At 39.9% G+C, this 20,459-nt stretch overlaps 1 protein-coding gene across 1 annotated transcript in view; it reads right to left on the minus strand.

The window, feature by feature from the left end:
- Nucleotides 1–700: 700 nt before the first annotated feature.
- PTEN (phosphatase and tensin homolog) overlaps nucleotides 701–20,459 on the minus strand; it is a 46,913-nt gene continuing 27,154 nt past the window's right edge. Inside the window, exons 6-9 of the mRNA XM_082765255.1 lie at nucleotides 15,774–15,915; nucleotides 13,208–13,374; nucleotides 3,391–3,615; nucleotides 701–2,381 (exon numbers count right to left, since the gene is read on the minus strand). Of these exons, the coding sequence (XP_082621381.1) occupies nucleotides 2,196–2,381; nucleotides 3,391–3,615; nucleotides 13,208–13,374; nucleotides 15,774–15,915 (720 nt within the window). The 3' untranslated portion in view covers nucleotides 701–2,195. The remainder of the gene's footprint in view (nucleotides 2,382–3,390; nucleotides 3,616–13,207; nucleotides 13,375–15,773; nucleotides 15,916–20,459) is intronic.

Genomic DNA, 20,459 nt, shown 5'->3' on the forward strand with positions numbered 1-20,459 from the left:
GTGGGACAACAGAGCAGTGTCAATATCTGAGTACTTTTAAAGCATCAACAGGTCTGTTTATTAGCCAACGCAACTTTTTTCAACTGCTAAAAACAAAGTAAAACATGATTGAAAGGGTTATAATTAAGTGTCATGTCCCAAGGTAACCACCTCCTGCTCGTCAAAAACAATGAGAATAATGAGCACTGGAACCTGCAATTTTGATCCAGTAAGATACCATAGACTAATTAGACCTCTAAGTCAGAAGATACCGATCAGTTTTGTTAGAATCATGAATCTGATGAGCAAAGTTGACCAATGGATACCAAAAAAAGCACTTTATACCTTCCTTTACCCAAGAGTGAGTCCTGCCTTGTCACATTCAAAATTCTTACCATTAATGCTGCTGTACAGGGCCCTTATGGATTCCATACACAGTTGTTATCTAGGCAAGAACACAGCTAATGAACATCAGCGCAAGTAATCTAATTGAAAAGGTATAAATTTGGGGACAGCAATTCATGACATGCTTTAGAGTAAACGATTTTTGTCAGCTTCTTCACGTTTATATTACAACAGTAGTTGTACTGTTAAGTCATCTGCAGTCTGGGCATGTCAAATTTATACTGAAAGTAAATCTCAAGCCCTACTCCTGGCTACATCCCTATGAACAAATAATACAACACTGCCAGCTTAAAAATCTAATTTGTTTTGATTTGTGCTTTTTAACAGCAAACAATGTAGTTGACTTGTGGTTTTTTGTTGTTGTTGTTTTTTTTTTTTTTTTTTTTTTTTAATGACAATGTATCTGGGACAAGTTCTGCTTTTTAAAATACGTGTATTCATGTATGTGCAGTGTTGAGAATTCATGGCAACACTAGTCTCCTCTGTGATTTTTTTTTTTTTTTTTAAAAAAAACATCATAAGTACTGAGTATTCAAGTAAAATTCCCCAACAGTTCATGACATTTTTAGAAACGTGTGCAAAACTGCAAAACTCATTGTAATAGAATGTGTAAGGTCAAAGGGGTGGAACAGCTGACTGAGGTTTGATTTAATAAATGCATCATAAATCGTAAAAACAAACACTAACCTGAAGAATCTCCAATTGAAATTTCCTGTGCACCACTACAAAATATTTTATATTAATGAGAAAATAGCTTGCAAGGCAGCACATTAAGTATTCACAGCAGGAATATGATTGAAAAGCTAATAACGTAAGTGTAAGGTGTTGACTGACGTATGTACTAATAGCATCTGACTTTTAGCGCTGGCCTTGATTACACAGGAGATGGAGCAGCCATTACAATTCAGAAAAAGAACAATTAATAAATCATTGTCAAATTTTCAAACAATTTGTTTCAAGCCCATATTTTAGTTGATAGCCTCCACATTTGTATGGTTAAGTCATTGTTGCTGTGTTTCCTTTCTGTGACCCCAATAACTTTTCTCCCTTCATTTGTGGGTCTTTAGGATGTTGTAAAGGTTCATTCCTGTACCCCTATACAGAATCACTCCTTCTAGCTGCCTTTTCTAGCACCATTACACTTAAAAAATAAAATGCACAAACAACAAGCAGTGACAGCGGCGACTCTTCAATTTTCCAGGATGAATTATGGTAGCATGCTAAAGAAAGGTGCACGTAAATAGCCGGATATGGTACACAGGCCAAGCTCCAGCAGACTATATTCCTTTCTGAGCATTATTTTCCATCCCCCCATCCAAAATACATGCATTAGAATGTAGTAAAACCTTCCAGAAACATCTCTCAGCCAACTGCAGACTTTTCTGTTGCCACATAAGTGCAAAAAAAGGGGCAGGATGTGAACCTGTATAATCGTGTTTTTTCAAAACTTCGTTTGGTGACAGAACACAAAAGGAAAAATTCCTACGTATACACATTAAGTCTGTCTCCACTTTTATAAAACTGGAATAAAATGGGAAAGTGCCATCTTTATAGTTCCTAATTGAAGTTTTAATGTCCTTTTGACACAAAAAGGTATATACATATCAGAGCTACGTAACCTTTTTTATTCAACTGGACAAGTGTCAAACCCTGTAGATTTATAGGGCAAAACAAGATTGGTCAGGAAAGAATTGTTCCTATAATTGGTAATCTGACACTATGTCCTATTGCCATTTAAAAAGGTCCTTTTTTCAGTTTATTCAAGTTTGTCACTTTTTTTTTTTCTTTTTTATCTCCGATAAAAAAAATATTCAGACTTTTGTAATCTGCGTATGCTGATCTTCATCAAAAGGTTCATTCTCTGGATCAGAGTCAGTGGTGTCAGAGTATCTATAATGATCAGGTTCATTGTCACTAACATCTGGCGTTACAGAAGTTGAACTGCTAGCCTCTGGATTTGATGGCTCTTCTACTGTTTTTGTGAAAAATAGCTTCACCTGGGAAAGGAAAAAACAACAATTTAAAAAGGGAACCTGAACTTTAACAGAGCACAGGTAACAAGTGAAATTTGAAACAGCGTGGCTCGTTTCACTACACTGAATCATACAAGTGCTCCTCTCCCTAATCTGGAAACAAAGGAAGAACAATCTCTTAGAATGGTAGCCAGCCTCCCAGTACCACTCCTAACAAAATAAAGAATAACTGGCAATACAGCAGTTTTTTTTCAAGCCCAGCTGGAAGAGTTCTGCACCAACTATTTGTGTTCTTGAGTTATAGCAGCTGGCCATACTACTGCAGTGGGCCATGCCACACTAAGCTTTTTGACTGTCCTACCTTCTAGATCTTTGATAGCACAGAGATTTTAATGAGTGCACAGGAATGAATAAAATACTTTTTCAACACTATAACCAGTGACTTTTTTATGTTAAAGTCTAATCCATGCAGCATTCAGGTAACTATGATAATTACCTTCAATTAAGTACTACTTATATTTTATAAGCAAGCCAGACAACATCAGATTTCTTTAAAATGCTCTTCTCATTTTGCAACAGCATTGGTTTACATTCCTCAAAGCTGAACTCAGGTTAGGTCATAAAGTATTCTCATGAAGTGGGTGCCTCTGTAAATTGACTCAGGAATTACACATAGCTAATTGCAACGCAGCAGGTACAGGAAAGACTGCTGCCTGGGTCTCTGGGTTTCTTACTACTCATTTCTAAAAGGTTAAATAAATACTTAAAAAAAAAATAAGCATTTTCTCCCAGTTTCTCATCAGCTTTGCAAAAAAAAAAACAAAACAAACAAAAAAAAAACCTTACACCTTCTATTGACTTCCTTGGAAAGCAGATAAATTTTAATACCTAGAACTTTTGCAAAATAGTGGCAAACCCACACATTACATTTCTACAGACAACAGTTTAAAACGGTTCCTCCATAAAGCAAGACAAACAAATGAGACAACTTCATGCAGCTTTCCAGCTTTGTTTACATTAAATATATACTGACCTTGAAGTTTGGAGAGAAATATCTGTTGGCTTTGTCTTTATTTGCTTTGTCTAGATCATTTTTTGTTAATGTAAGGATTAAATATTCCTTATCATTATCTGAGCGCTCTGTACTGAAAATACCATCAAGTTCCTGATCTGCAACTAGACTTCCATTTTCTACTTTGTCTGAATTTTCATCCAGTCCTATGAAGAATGTATTTACCCAAAAGTGAAACATTTTGTCCTAGGGGAGGAAAAACAAAGAACAAGCTTGCTTTAATATTCTCCAGCAGCATATTAATTTGACTAACATCATGAACTGGTCAAAAACAAATCAGTAATATCAAATGAAACTTGTTTGAACAACAGCACATCATTGGTTACATTGCACGCAAAGACATTTTCACCAGTTCTTCTAGACAATATGCAAAACTCTGCTTTAAACTAAATTTTAACCATTTGTGCTTTTTGAAGTGACTCCTTATAAAAGGCAGTTTTAAAAACAATCATACCTACAAAAAAAAGCAGATGACAATTAAACAAGTGTTAAACCTCCAATCACAAGGCACAGAGACATTTTCTTCTCATACCTTGGCCAAGATATAGCCAAACTTAATAGTCAACCTGTGCAAACCAGCATAGGTTGACTATTCCACCACCAGCTCCCTTCATAACCATGTTTTTCTTTATTTTTATACTGAATAGTTAAGATTGAGCAAAGACACCCCACAATACAGAACTCCTACAGCGTATTCATTATTCTTTTATGGAGATGGTTTGTAACAGTCAGATGCTTGCAGCCCAGTGCTAAGAGCAGTAATACTCTGAAAGGGGCTGTTCTTTTACACAAAAGGAAATCTTTAACTAGAAGCAGAACTTGATAGATGACCATCAACAGTTATCTGGAAAGGCACGTTGTCAGATTATCCACTGTAACACTGCAACAGGTATCTATGTACATATGTACAAAGGCAAAATACAGATGTACCAGTGATTTTAAAAAGTCACTGGAGAACTAACTAGCTGATAGCAGCCAGTACATTACATCCATCGTTATGACCAGGAGGGCTGTTGTGCCTGTCTACGTATATACTACAGAACCTGCAGAAAGGAATGTTCTGCTCTGGGCTAGACAATCCCTGATAATACATCCAGGAACATCAACCTTTACACTCTCAGCTGTAGGATAGCTCTGAATGCTCTTGTGCTACTTTTGTCAGTCAAATGTAGATGTTTCCACAATCAGATACCATTAATAGGCTGGTTCTGACTAGCACACTAAGCACTTCTCTATGTGAAGCCCTGAGCTACGTTTAGTTCCTCTTTACAAATGGAACCTTCTATTTTACTCTGTTTTGAATTTTAAGGCAAAAGATCCAAAATGCAAATAGCTAGCCTTCCCACAATAGCCAAAATTTCTGCATTTCTGTTAAAGGTGGTGGGACATGAGAAGGGAAAGGAAAAAAAAGGAGATAACACATACCAGAATCTAAAATATTTTTGATGTTATACAGGAACAGAACAGGAAGCAAATCCTTCTAATCTACTTCACATGTTTAGTTTACTGGAGAGATCTAATTCTAATTTCTTATAGGAAAATTGAGGTCTTCCCTGCTAAACACCTTTGCTGGAAAGTGGATGGGCATCAGAGGTGATACAGAAGGGATTCTAGTGCACATCATATGAGCATGCTTCCCAGATGAAAGCAACTGGGCACCAGTAAATCATCACATCTTCCTGTGGCACTGGGAAGAGCTGCTGCTTTTCTTATGCTCTTCTTCCTCACAAACTAATAAAAACGTTTAAGCACGCAAACACTGGGAATTAAAAGGTGTCTGATGAAACAACTATCTGCATTCCCCACCGAAGTTCAGTAGCCCCATTTTCAGTACTCTAGGGTAAAATATACAAAAAAAAGTTGCCAGCTAGTGCTTCTAAGGCACCTATGAGGTACCCCATATCTTTAAGGAAGTGAAGGGGGAAAGGTAAAAGTTGAGTATGTCAGCCAGAAGCACTTCTTGTAGTTAAGCAATTATCCACTTTGACACACCAGTATCTAATTTATCAGACTAACATACTATGATTACAGTTGTCTTGGGAGGCTGATAGATGTTTGCCACTGACACCAAGTCCCCGGTCATGTCATCATCTATTAGGAAGTATTGTTGGAGCCCATCCATTCAATACAGCAATCAGCAGGTTCTTGACAGGCCCAGCCTGTTCAAACACTTAGCACCCTCTTCTTCACTAATGCTACCTCATATACAGTCTTAAAAACATCCACCCTGGGGTCTGGAAGTAGAAGATTAATGTCCTGGAAAAGAAGGTTTTACTCCTCATAATGCCTCATGAAGAAAAGTGGCAGTAGGCAAAATCCTCATTAAGTCTTCAGGATAACTCGGTCCATATTCCTCCTGGGTTCTGAAGATGAATCCCCCAGAAGATACATAGTCATCCAAGGAGATGACCACTCCTGCTCAAACCAAAATACCAGTTCAGGTCAAAACAGAAAGATCAAGGACATCAGCCCTCCAGCTACAGAACAGGAAGGACTGGAAGTCCAGGTTCTGTGATACAACGTAGGAGAAGGCAAGCCTGTGGCTGATGTTTCTAGCAGCTCAGTAAGCAATGGACATACCACCCGCAGCCTCATTTCTGATGGAGAGGTTGTAACTCCAGAGAAGATACAAAGAAAGTGCATTTCCATGCCCTGACCAGAGCTAAAGGAGATCCCACCTCTTGTAGGTGGGTGATGGTAGTACTGGCATCATTCTTCAAAACCACACTGCAAAAGCAGCAATGTACTTCAGTGCTGGTCCTCAGTACCACACCACCTCTCCAGCGAGGTCAGCAGAGGAGAGGATGAAGCTGATGACACTGCAACCAATGAATGGAAAAAATAGAAAATGGCTTATACCTACAGTGCTGAAGCAGCTTTGGAGGAAAACAGTGCCAAAGCAAACAAGGCCACTGGATGCAAACAAATGCTGCCAGAGGCAGAAGGAATGGTCTTGTCATGTCTTAGTTTTAAGCTTGATAAGGTGGAGCAGAACCAGAAAATAATATTTGGTATATAAAAGCCAGCCTGAACAAGCAACTGCAGGGACTCAGCCCTACTGATACAGCCTGGAGAAGACAAGACAAAAACTTCTCACCAGGTATCTTCTACTTTGTCTCCTTTGGGTAAATTTGCAGAGGTCTTCAGGTGCAGAAACGAAACAATATAACTTCCCTGAGCTGGTTATTTATCTTTTCATCTCCCTCCAGCTTTTTAAACCATCAAGTTATTCTCCTTCCGTCCCTGCTACACTAGCTAAACTAGCTTAATCAACTAAGTTCATGGGTACTAGAACATTGTATAGCCATTCAAATTGAGGGAAGACTTGATCAAGCTTTTGGGAATTACCTCTTATGGCTGATAACTTTCACTGTTTTCGCTGGAAAGCAAAACCCATTACTCAAAGTGAGGATTCTGTCAGCTTCAGCTAAAGTGGCAAGCTCCAAGATATTTAATACAAGACCATGAAAAAAATTGACATAGGATGGGCCAAAGAGAGGGATTTTAAAAAATTAAAACATGAACAGAACTTGGGCTTTATGTACCAAATGCGAGTATCAGAACAAGTGCTCACAGGAATACTAATTAAAAAAGAGGCTTCTGAAAAAGAGTATTAGCTAGGTTTTCGTTTGTTTTTTTGCATGTGTTGTATGGCTTTTTTTTTTTAATGTATTTTGCTTCACTTCTAGTTACATCACAGGAATTTGCCTTAAAAATCTCAGGTATATTTCTTCCCATAACTAAGTATGCATCATAAATTCTACAATGCAGTATCAGACACCTGGGTCAAAAGCTGATTTAATCACAATATTCTGACATACAATACTCTGACATGTAACACATATAACCCCTACCTTCCTTGGAGTTTCTTGAAGTTTCTCAGTTCTCAGGCTGAAAGAAAAATATGCCTCACTCTAGAGTTGATATTTGCCTCTAACTGCAGATTGAGATCCAAACCCCAGATCATTTAAGCCATCATCCAGGGGTTCCCATATCCTCATGGGAGTTTCATTTTGCAGAGACACCAACAGGCACTTAATCATTTTGCAGCAACAGATTAGGATGGAGATGCTATCCAGCAATCAGAAGATAAAGAACATGTTTCAAGCTGTTCCAGGCTAGCATTATGATGGAACTGATGAAACTCGTACCATTTTCGGATCAACTGTTGTCTTCTGACATTTTCAGAGAGTTCATTCTTCAGTGTTCCCTAGAAGCAATTGCCCCAAGTTTTCTTTAACCATAGAATCACAGAATGGTTTGCATTGGAAGGGACCATAAAGGTCATATAATTCCAAGCCCCTGCCATGCACAGGGACACCTCCCACCAGACCAGGCTGCCCCATCCAGCCTGGCCCTGAGCACTGCCAGGGAAGGGACAGCCGCAACTTCTCTAAGTCACCTGTTCCAGTGCATCACCACCCTCTGAGTAAAGATTTTACTAATCTAGTTATAATTAATCTAATCTAAGTCTACCCTCTTTTAGTTTAAACCCATGACCCCTTGGCCTGTCACTACACTCTGACAAAGAGTCCCTCCCCAGATTTTCTGTAGCCCCTTTTAGGTACTGGAAGGTCACTACCAGGTCTTCCCAGAGCCTTCTCTTCTCTAGGCTGAACAGCCCCAGCTCTTAGCCCGTCTTCACAATAAGGGGTGCTCCAGCTTCTTGATCATCTTCATAGCCCTCCTCTGGACTCAGTCCAACCGCTCAATCTCCTTCCTATGTTGGGGGCGAGAGCTGAATGCAGAGCTCCAGGTGGGGTCTCATGAGAGCAGAGCAGAGGGGGACAATCCCCTCCCTCACCCTGCCACCCACACTGCTGTTGGTGCAGCCCAGGGTACAGTTGGCTTTTTGGGCTGCAAGCACACATTGCTGGCCCTTGTTGAGCTTCTCATCCACCAACACCCCCAGGTCCTTCTCAGAGCTGCTCTCCATCCATTCTCTGCCCAGCCTGTGTTTGTGTTTGGGATTGCCCTGGCCCAGGTGCAGGACCTTGCACTTGGCGTTGTTGAACCTCATAAGGTTTGCACAGGCCCACTTCTTAAGCCTGTGCAAGTCCCTCTGGATAGCATCCCACCTTTCCCTCCAGCATGTCGACTGCACCACTCAGCTTGGTGCCACCAGCAAACTTGATGAGGGTGCACTCCATCCCAGTGTCCATGTCACAGACAAAGCGTCAGTCCCAATGCTCACCACTGAGGAACACCACTCGTCACTGGTCTCCACCTGGACATCAAGCTGTTAACTGCAAATCTTTCAGTGCGACCATCCAGCCAATTCCTCACCCACCGCGTGGTCTGTCCATCAGACCACAGCTCTCCAACGTAGAGACAAGGATATCACTGGGACAGTGTCAATGTTTTGCACAAGTCCAGGTAGATGATGTCAGGTGCTCTTCCCCTATTCACCAATTTTGTAACCCCACTGTAGAAGGCTACCTGATTTGCCAGGCACCATTTGCCTGTAGTGAAGCTGTCTGTCACCAGTCACCTCCTTATTTTCCATGTACCTTAGCAGAGTTTCCAGGAGGATCTGCTCCATGATCTTGCTAGGCACAGAGGTGAGACTGACTGGTCTGTAGTTCCACAGATTTTCCTTTGTTCCCTTTTTAAAAATTGAGGTTGTGTTTCCCCTCTTCCAGTCAGTGGGAACTTCAGCAGACCACCATGACTTCTCAAATGCGGACAGTGGTGTAACAACTACATCCACCAGTTCCCTCAAGAATCATGGATGCATCACATTGGTTCCATGGACCTGTGCACCTTCAGGTTCCTTAGATGGTCTCAAACCTTCTCCTACAATGGACAATTCATCATCGTTCTCCCAGTTCCTGCCTTTGCCTTCTGGGGCCTGGGCCATGTGGCTGGAGCTCTTGCCAGTGAAGACAGAGGCAAAAAAAGTCACTGAGTACCTCAGCCTCCTCTATTCCAGGTAACTAGATCTCCTGTTCTGTTCCAGAGAGGGCTCACAATTTTCCAATCATCCTTTTATCACTGATGTACCTATAGAAGCCTTTCTTGTTGTGCCTGATGTCCCTGGCCACATTTAATTCTAACAGGGCTTTGGCTTTCCTAACCTGATCCCTGGCTGCTTGTACAATGTCTCTGTATCCTTCCCAGGCTATGTCCTTGCTTCCACCTTCTGCAGGCCTCCTTTTCCTCTTTGAGTTTGGCCAGGAGCTCCTTGTTCATCCATGCAGGCCTCTCGGCATATTTGCCTGACTTCCTCTGTTGGGATGCATCACTCCTGAGCTTGGTGGAGGTGGCTCTCAAATATTAAGCAGCTTTTTTGGGCTCCTCTTCCTCCCAGGGTTTTTGTCAGGTGGCCTCTAGCAGACCCCCACTATAGTGTCCCCTGTCCTTGCCCTCCCTGTAATCCTGACCCATCAGCTCTGTCAGCTCCTCATCCATCCCCAGGCAGAGCCCAAGGCACTGCAACCACTCACACTGACAGAGGGTGATGTCCCCTCCTCGCCTCCCCTGCCTGTCTTTCCTAAAGAGTCTGTATCCTTCCATGCTAACATTCCAAGTATAGGGGCCATCCCACCACATCACCATAATGCCAGCAAAGTCACAGCCCTGCAGGCAGGGGAGGCATCTCTAACTCCTCTTGTTTATTCCCCATGCTATGTGCATTAGCATAGAGACATTTAAGTTTGGCTCCTGCATAAGTTTGGATCCTGACTTACTGGCTGGAATTCCTTTGTGCTGCTCTTCAGGTGTTCTCCTGCTGACCTATGATCCTTCTCCAAGCTCTGGGCATCTATCGCTGACTCCAGCATCAAACAGGGAGGAACAGGATGGATTGAAGTTTCCCTCCCCCAGCAACTCCAGTTTAAAGCCCTCTTCACCAACTTGGCAATCCTATGACCAAAAATGCTCTTTCCCTTCTCTGACAGGTAGACCCAGCAGACCAGGTTTCTCAAAGCAAGTCCCATGGTCTAGGCAGATGAACCCATATGTGGCACCAGTCCTGTAACCATCTGCTGATTTGCCAGATTCGACTGGCCCTTTCAATCCCCTCCCCTTTTTGATTAAAAAACTATCTGCGCTCCTGATTCCCTAACTGTGTTCCCAGGGCTCCATAATCCCTCTTGCTACTCCTCAGAGTGCTCCTGACTGCATCACCGGTGCCCACATGGAACAGCAGCAGCAGCAGATACTGTGATAACTTTCAACGTGTGCAAGAAAATTTGTTTAGCAACTACCTATAAATCTGCTAAGAAGAAACCTTGCAAGAAAAAGAACCAGTGATGGGCAGCAGACTTGTAATTACAGCTTCCATAAACATGTCTGAGTAAGCCAGAATCTTTGAAAGATACGATACTGTAATTCCTATTAAGCTACTCCTCGTAGCTTAGGTGATCACTCCAGAGGGTGGTAAGTCTGCAATAAATCCCCACACCAGAAGGCCTCCTCTTTTCGGGTTTTGAGTAAAAACAATACACAGTCAACTTATCTAGAAGAGAAAAAGGCTTCACTACCTCTCATACAGAGGGGATTTCACAGATGTGAAACATTTGTACAGAAACAAGTGTTCAAATTTGCACCAGGATAGGTTTTCAGCCACTAATATTCACCTTTGGCCTATTCTCATCTTAGTCACTTTACATAACAGTGTCAGAGGGACCATGTGGAAGGACTATCCCCGGTGCCAAAGCAAACATCAGAGATGGAATATTTCACTAATTCTCAACACCAAGAACTCAGCAGTGATTTCATAAAACAGACTAGGATGCTTACACCAGACAGATGTCCTGAATTTTTCTGCTCATTTACACTAGAGCTAGCAGAGGTGGCCTTATCAGAACTATTTAACACTGTACACCTACTTTATTTTGGCCTGAATTCTTATACAAGGTTGAGGATATTTAAACATTATGTTCAACACATTTTTGAAGCAGATTATCAAGGTGATTTCTTTACAAAAGACTTTTGTCTGGAGAAGAGACCATTCCTATCTCAGGAAAGCTTGCAGATGTAGAAAGAACAGCTTTCAAAATCTCAGCATTTCTTAGCTCCGTCTGTCCAAGAACACTGAGAAAAGGAGCACCATCACACTGTCTGTAGTCCACAGACCTAGAATAGTGAAATCACAGCTGACACAACATTCTGAAATGAAACTACAGTACAGTAACGTGCTCGCTACATTTCTGTAGACAATTCTATAAACTTTTCTACATATTCTTGAAGACTGAACTTATACTACAGAAGTCATATGTGACAATGAAGACATGTAGTTTATGCTGTCACTGGATCTCAGTGCTCTCTGTAGAGGTAAAACAAATGCAGGAATATGATCTGGGTGCTACATACCCAAGATCCAGCAGGACTATGAATTGGTGTTATGAAAGCTTACTTGGGGACTGGGAAATGCAGCACAATGCTTTTGATGAAGTCTGTTTGCAATCCACATATTACCAAAGACAGTAAAGAAACCACAATTCCCAGTTCAGATAGAACAGAGACCAGATAAGACAGGACCTTGACTCAGATGTTTGGGTTTCGTTTCATCTCCTCCTTGTATTCCTCATGTCTAGCCCACAGAACTAATCTGGGTGCTCCTTTCAAAACTTTCTCTTGTGCACTGAAGCTTTAAGCATCAATAATTTTAATGTCTAAAATGAGACATTACAATTTGCCAAATACTTTGTTTTACAGTTCTGTCTTGCACAGCTGCACTGAACAATTAAGACATCTGGTTAAACAAGCAGCAGAAGAAAATATTCCTATTAATAAACTGTTCAAACTTTTGCAGACAGCTGAAGAGGATATTTCTAGCTACTGAAAAATTATCATTATACTAGTTAACTGTACCTTGTAACTGAACAAACCCATGAACTAAATAGATGTGTAATACACATGCATGCTAATAGGTAGACCCTGCACGCACAGTTAGGAGGCTATCATCTTATCACTTATGTTTGTCTCCCAATCCACTGTAGTTTTTTCTTATTTTTTGTTTTGCCTGTACACAAGATTTGCTCAAAGAATTCTCTTAAGTTTTATAACTTAAACTGTAAACAACTATTCATAAAGATCAGATTTTTTTTTGTAGTAAATACAAAGTTAGTATTTAGATCAAGATTTCATTCCTACCCTTCTCTTAAGTAGATGCAAACTAGTTCCACAAGCACCAGAATCAATGAGACATTTATCTTTAAGAAGTCATCGATTTTGGTGCCATAGTAAGTTCAAGATTACTTTTTTCCCCACAACTGAGATACTGATAAAATTCTCTGTTCTGAGTGAATTCTCTAAATGTCTGATGTCAAGGCGTTGCAGCTGAACAAAACACTGCAGTATGAACTCAAAAGATGGCTGAATAGATTGCAGAGATTTTCACAAAGTGTGTAGGAACTCAATTATCTCGAAACTTCAACCAAATTTGACAGATGGATAGAAATCAGCCAACAGCACACAGACAAGATCTTCTGTGCCTGCTAAAACCTTAAGAAAATTTAGTGAAGAAAACAGCTGGAGTTAACTTGCTCAGTATGCAAGTCTATTTTTAGAACGAGAACGTTTCTTCCTCAATCAGATTGCTCACTACTACCCAAACTACTGCAAAACATATCCAGCATAACTTTTATCTAACCTTTGTACTTAATTTCACTGACTTAAAATATCCATCTTTCATTTTGTGGTAGATTCTCTACCTGGGAAAACTAGAAAAGAATTAAATACAGCAATTACACATCACTGAAAAATAGACAAAATCCTAGTCCTGCATCAGCATCGGTCCAACAACATTTTCCAGAAAAACAAGAAAACCAACCTTTTTCAACATCTTGTTCTGTTTGTGGAAAAACTCCACTTTGATATCACCGCATACCGGCAAAGGTTGAGGGAATTCAAAGTACATAAACTTGTCTTCACGTCTTGAGGGTCCTGAAGGGGAGGTGAATATCTTTACCTTTAGCTGGTACACCACAAACTGAGGATCTGCATGGCAAAAAAGAGTGTCACTTTGCAAGAAATGCCTTTAAGTGTAAAAACAACAACAACAAAACCAGGACCATAATAATAACCTACAGCACTTTGGAAGTTAAGTATTTGCAAGAGTCAGGGCAATAAAAAACCTTACTGGATACCACTGGAAATGACAGATTTCCATACTTTGTAGCAATATTCTCAGGCAACCATAGGATTCATGAAAAGTTGCTGTTTCTTTTTAATATATAATGACTACAGATAGTAACTACTACTTGATTTTTCCTTGCACATTCCTTCTCATCTCTATACTACATGGATATAACTGAGGGGTTTTGTTCTCTTTTGTCTCATCTTCACATTGTAGAGTGGGCAGTCATGTCAGATCAGATTTTTTTGTGTTAGATGTTTGTGTCAGAACAGATTTCTGTTCTTACACAAACAGAACTGTTACACAAACAAAAACAAGGACAAAATTTAACTTTAATACACAAACCAATCTGCACCAACAACAGACTATACAGATGCAGACCGTAAGTCTGTCCTGTAAATCACCACCACAAAACAGAGCCAGCTATAGCATAGCTTTCTCAAATAAGGTAACAGCTGAAATTGTGAGGGTTTTCTGGTGCAGCCTAAGCAAATGCAATTTGGAAGTTGCCAACGAAAACTAGTATGAAAGCCATAAATATTAAATGAAATTTATTCAACAAAATCCTTCTGCATTTACTCCTGATTTTCCATTAACAGCAGATGTAGCCTGCTCTCTAGACAACACGCACCAAACCATATCTGCCTCAGACTTCACGGCAATGCAGAAACCACCACAGTGGAGCTGTGGGAATCTCTACCAAGCATACCCACACTATCTTGCTGAACAGCCTATCCATAACACTTACTTATCTCTCTCAAATCCTCAGCACTGTGAAACCCTTTTTTTTTTTTTTTTTTTTTTTGCCCAAGAGACATGGCTCTGCTCAGTCTGAGACTTCAAAACAGAAGGAAGATGACAGAATTAAGATTGAAAGATACCATATATTGGTAAAATTAGTACTATCACAGTAGATACACCACTAAAGAGCACAACATCATTGCTTTCACATTCTGAAAAATCACTGAAATCTCCACAGAAACAAATTGTTGCAGTACACGAAGATGTTCAAGTTGGTAAGTACTGTCCACTTATATGCTTAGCAAATATTCGTCTCAGCATCCTACAGTGAAAACAGCATGCTAACAACCTGATACGGCCAAACAAGTTAATGCTCATGTAAACGATTCATACTTCATGTAACTTGATTTTACAAGTAATAGTTATCCAAAACACTGAATAAGGAGAAAATGCAGAAATCTGTGACCTCCACACCACTATTGCAGAGACAGAGGCTTTCTGGCACTGGCTCTTCCTTTCCTCCTCCTCTTCCTGTAAATACAGCTAGCCTGACAAGCTGCTAGATTGTTTCTTATGTGCATTGTGTTCAGGTACTGTCTTACAACAACATTAATAGTGCAATTTAAATCAGAGCCGCAAGAGGCACTGGAATTAATTACACATTAATCCCCATAGCAAAACCATTAGAAAAAACATTTCCACTGTAACAAAAAATGAACACGCAACGTCAGGTACTTCCTGCTCTGAAACACAACCCACAGGAAGACAGAAGTAAATATGTACTTACACTAGAAAGTTTCAAGGAATCTGCTGTTCCTTGCTAACATACTGCACACCAGCAACCCACATTATTCATTTACAGGTGTATATATAATATTTAGTAAGTCTTTAAATAAAGAAAAATTTATTTCACAGTTAATTAGATATGTACCCAGTGGAGCTGACTTTTTTTTTTGAAAACCATCATGGGAAGAATAACATCACTTGAAGCCAACTTGCCATTGAACAATGTTTTTCAGCAATTCATGTTTCCCAAGAGTTGCTATATTTTAAAAAATGGCTTTTTTAAAAAAGGAACAAATACCTAAACGTGTATATGTACGTATGTGTGTGTGTGTGTGTATATATATATACACACACACACGTACATATACACGTTTATATATATATATATATATATATATATATATATGGTATCACTATTTAGCTTTAAACAGTTACGTATTTCCCAATTTAAAAATTATAGTAAAATGGTCATACAACTCTGTCACAGACCTCAACTAACTATACCTTGGAGGATAAAAATGAATAGACCACACTAACAGCAGATTTTGGAAAGTTTGGTATTTAAATATGGTCTTGTCATCCTTTAAGATGTGCTGCCGTTCACATCACATATCAGAATGGTAACTTACAGCATAGCTGCTTGGCATCACACAAGTGACTTAAAGTCAAGTTCAAATGCTGCCTTGTTTTCTTACACGAGCTAATGGAGAATAATGTAGCACTGGGTACTTACTGCAAGTTCCACCGCTGAACATGGGAATTGTTTCAAACATCATCTTGTGAAACAGCAGTGCCACTGGTCTGTAATCCAGGTGATTCTTTAACAGGTAGCTATAATAGTACACGTAGCGTCTCTGACTGGGAATTGTTACTCCCTAAACAAAGGAAAAATATATGTCAAAAAGCATCCAGACCATTTGCTAGCAGTGACTAACAAGGCTCCTGCGTACTATCTTGGGATTTAACTAAAGATGAATAAACCACGAATGATAAGGTAAGCAAAAGTACACAGAATAAACCACCATTTTTTATGCTGAGCAAACCTTTGGCAGTTAGGCTGGAGACTAGCACAGAGTAAAATACCCTTGCTGGTAGTAACTCAAAAGCAGGGGAATGCTCCATCACAGAAACCCATCATTACAGCTTTTTAGTAGCTCCTAACAACCCACAGGGATTTCTTTCTTGCGACTAGAAAGTTAGTTGGAGCCTGGTCCAACTAACTGGCTTAAAAAACAGCAAAAACGTAACAGCCCGTGGGCACATCCCATTTTTCCCCAGTCATTTGTCCACATCTGTTTCACTTGACTGGTTCTCCAGCTACTTTTGACTGGTTCTCCAGCTACTTTTGTAGGTATCTCCTAGCATCCATCTCAAGCAGCAAGGTAAAGAATGCAACCTTTTCCAAATCTTGAACATAAAGCCCTCAAAGACTGTGTGTGACAGACTTCCAGCATCACTGTGAGGAGGCCCCTATAATTTTTAAGCACCAGTACATGGATTACTTTTCTACAGCAGTTTCAGAGGACTCTTCTTTGGTTTGCTAATATCACTGTACTCATGACTGACACTACCTTCTATTAAAGACATTTCAGAAATGCATTTTGAAAATCAAAAGTGGAAAGTTTCATTAATATGGGCCTGATGGTTCAAATTGTTAAATGAAGAACTTCTCAAATGAATTATACAACTCTGAAGCAAACCCTTACTTTGAGACCATATAACCAATAAATTTTTTTTTTAAATAAACTTTTATTACTATTTCTAAAATCTTAAACTTCAATAAATAGTTTCAAAGCTCTTATAGCTACTGTTTTCAAGAGGAAATGATAAAGATGAAAACAAATTGAATTTAGAAAACGCATAAAGTTTTGTAACAGGCCATACCATATACTTGCAACTGCGTCATTAAGTACACTTTCTTATTAAAACAATGTGAAATTGCAATAAACTGGAAATAACAGAAGGTTTCATATATGAATCTGTGAGCATTTTAGTCATGAAGTCCACAACACAGTGCATCTATAAACACTTAGTTCTAACATCTCCTTCACCTCACAACAACCATAAGGCTAAAGATAGCCAGAATACTTGGCTATCTTCCTGCCTTTATTTTTAAAATGTTGAGAGTTACACCACTTCAGCTGCTTAAAAATCACACAAAAGGCTTTTCCCGATAGGACTTGTACAACTGCCTTCTTAAGTAGCCTTCTACTTCTCGTTCAGATGTCACCTTGGTAGTTATCAGACCCGCTCCTTAAGGGAGCTTTCAAGTTTGCTTTATTGGAATCTGAGCTTCACGCTTGAGAAAATCCCAGTGTCAGAGCAAAGCATTAGTAATTTGTCGACACTGCCAACTAGAAGAAAGCCTTACAGCTGAAAAAAATGCCTCCCTTCTCTGCTCATAGCTTCTCCATGCCATAAAGGATGAGCCGTACTAAGAAAGCACAGCACACCTTACCAAGGCAACTAGGAATGGGTCCAGAATGATGGGAACAGAGCCACTTACATGGCTAAAGTGACAGGTGATCTCAAAGCAAAAACAGTTCTCAGCCAAGAAGGCAAATCTGAGATCTCTGCTCCCCAGAGACATAGCCTTTACCCTGAGATCCTCAGAATCAGCCACGGTGAAAGGGAACAGAAAATTACTCATTTTTCAAAGGTTTGCTTTCAAAAAGAATTCTTTCATAACAAGGTAATATTCTGAGAGGTATGATCAATCCCCACTTACATTTATCCAAGGAAGAATAAAGAACAGGGAAGCAGTTTAAGCACTTTCTCCTTGAGCTGCTTGTATTTCACACCAACCCCCATCAACTTTTTTTTTTTTCCTCATGGGCATCCAATAAGCTCCCCTAGTCCCTGAGACAGAGCTTCAAAGATAGTGCTGAGCTGTGTAGTTGTCACCAGAATTATAAGCTGCTGCCTCGTGGTTTTCCTCTCACTGTAGCATGGGCAGCATTATGAAGAAGAAACAGTTTTGGAAATAATATTCCCACGGTCACTTCAATAACGTGTCCTACTTCAAAAGCAATATTAAATCTGCAGCATCAGACTAAGCTTATGGCATCGGGTTTAGTAGAGCTTGTCACCTGAGCCTTCATAACTGATCAGCTATGACACATCAGACATTGGATACCTACCTGCTGAAAAAATCATTCTGAGACTTCCTCGCAGAAAGTAATTGTTTTTTATTTCCTGTTCAGTTACATTTAACTGCTGCTATCACCACTATTAGGAGTTTTTCCTCAAATACAACAATATGAAGGTCAAAGAATGCTCTTTAATGGATCATCTCCAGCCCAGGCATTTGATTAGTTGTTCCCAGCTGATAACTATTCATTAAGTAGACCATGCTTCCTTCTGAGACTATCCTCATCATAAAACCCTTCACAGAAGATGTGGGAATAAATAGAAAGTTCCAGCTGTAGGAACCTACAGTTGTCAGTCTTCATCATCACAGTAGTATTTCAGTATCCATCTTAAGGAAAAAAGAGGTGATAAGCTAACCAGTTCAAACTGTGGAAGCAGCAGCATTTTTTTAGAAGACTTATTTTGGGACTGACTTCTTCCTCAGTTCTGAAAACAGGCTGGACAACCATAATTATTTATCAAATTCCAGAGAACAGTATCTCCCTTAGTTTAAAGGGAAAGGAAACAGTGCTGTTCTACTACATTGGTGGTGACCAGACTATTTTTTTATCCAGTGCCTTGTAATCTTTCCCATTCTCTCCTTCTAAAAAAGGATCCCTCCCATGATGAGTTACAGAAGCTGAATGAGGCAGCTTATATGAAAAAAAATCACTTTTAGGTGAGAAAGAACCTTTTATACTCAAGCTCTGCCATGTCTTATTCCCCACTACCTTTCCCAGGACAAACAGTACATCAGCAGACTCTCTAGGAATTGTCAGCTTACAACTCTCACTGGATGTTGCAAATGCTTCCGCGAAGCTGCTTGTGCCATCACGCACTTGGGAAATGCTTGCTACAAAAGTACTCGGGGGTTGTCCTCTTGACCAATTAGTCATACTTCCTCTTGCAATTAGACTCACACTTCCTGCCAGCATGGACTAAACCCTCTTGAGACTCACTTTGCCATGCACATTAATGGCTACAGTGATTTTAGTTGTACTATTCTGAGTAGCTATACAAAAGGTGCATACCTTGTGCTTGCTTTAAAGAAAATATGGTACCTAATTAAAGCCAGTTTTCCTTTATCATGCATGTCTTGGCCCAGCAACAACAACAAAAAGTTTCTTGTCCCTGGGTGCAAGCAGCTCCTTTGATGTCTCAATTACTTTGAGTTCAGGAAGTCAAATATATAAAGGTGTGGTGAAGTGTCAAGTACTAGAGCAGCATTTGGCATGCAATACTGAAACACTGGCCGAAAGGGAAGACAAAGCTCCCAGAACCTACCCTAGAATACCTGCTTACACACGCTACTGTTACAATCATGAGAATCACATACTGCCCACAGTCCAAATAAAAATAACCAGGCTCAAGTGGAGCTGGGAAAAATCAACTCTTCCAGAAGAGACATTGAAACCAAAACAAAGTTCCTGGTTATAGACAGTATTTACAGGGAAGCTAAACAAGGCTCTCACTATTCCTGTTTACTAAACCCTCTGCTACCTCAAACACGCCAGAGGGACCGCTGAGGTACTAATGAACAGTTAACTGACCTTATCCTCCAAACAGTAACACACAGAAATACCACCCTCTTCATACAAAAAGGAAACTGAGGTACAGTACGCTTCACCATATATTTGTTGAGGTTTGTGATTTTCATGTCATTTTAGCTGGCTCTAGATAATTCTTATCAGTAAGAGCAGTCTACATTGTTTATTCATCACACAGCTTATTCCTATTCACTATAATGCCTTCTTACCAACTCCCATGAAGCTGTGATGGGAAACCTTTACGCTGTCTTCTTTCTAGTATCATACCACAATTATCTTCTAAAGCAGAACATGGAATAGCAGCTCCATCTCCTAAGAACAGCAAACTAGGAGTTCATTTGCTCCTTCTAATGAATCAACAGCCAAATCCTAAAATTCCTTATGTGATACTTCAGCTCTCAAGAGCCTTCAAACACAAAACTCCACTTAAAGGTCTACACACTGCAAAATTAATACTTTATGCAAATATTACAGGAACACAGAGAGCTCGGTACTTCAATAGGTTGAAATTGGCTTGCTGAGATGATTCTCCAGGTCCACTCTACCGAGATGTACAAGGAAATGATGGAAGATAAGCAGGGAAGCTTGTTGAAATGACCTTGCATCATACACGTTATTATATTTGGAGAAGGTTTCAGGAAGAAAAAAAGACTTAATTCACATTAATGAGGCATAACCAAGCCAAAAAGGTCCAACAAACAGTTACTGCTAAGTCAGTCTGCACCACTGACAAGGTCTTAACA

Source organism: Aythya marila (assembly GCF_965140915.1).
Source record: "Aythya marila genome assembly, chromosome: 7".
NCBI lineage: Eukaryota > Metazoa > Chordata > Aves > Anseriformes > Anatidae > Aythya > Aythya marila.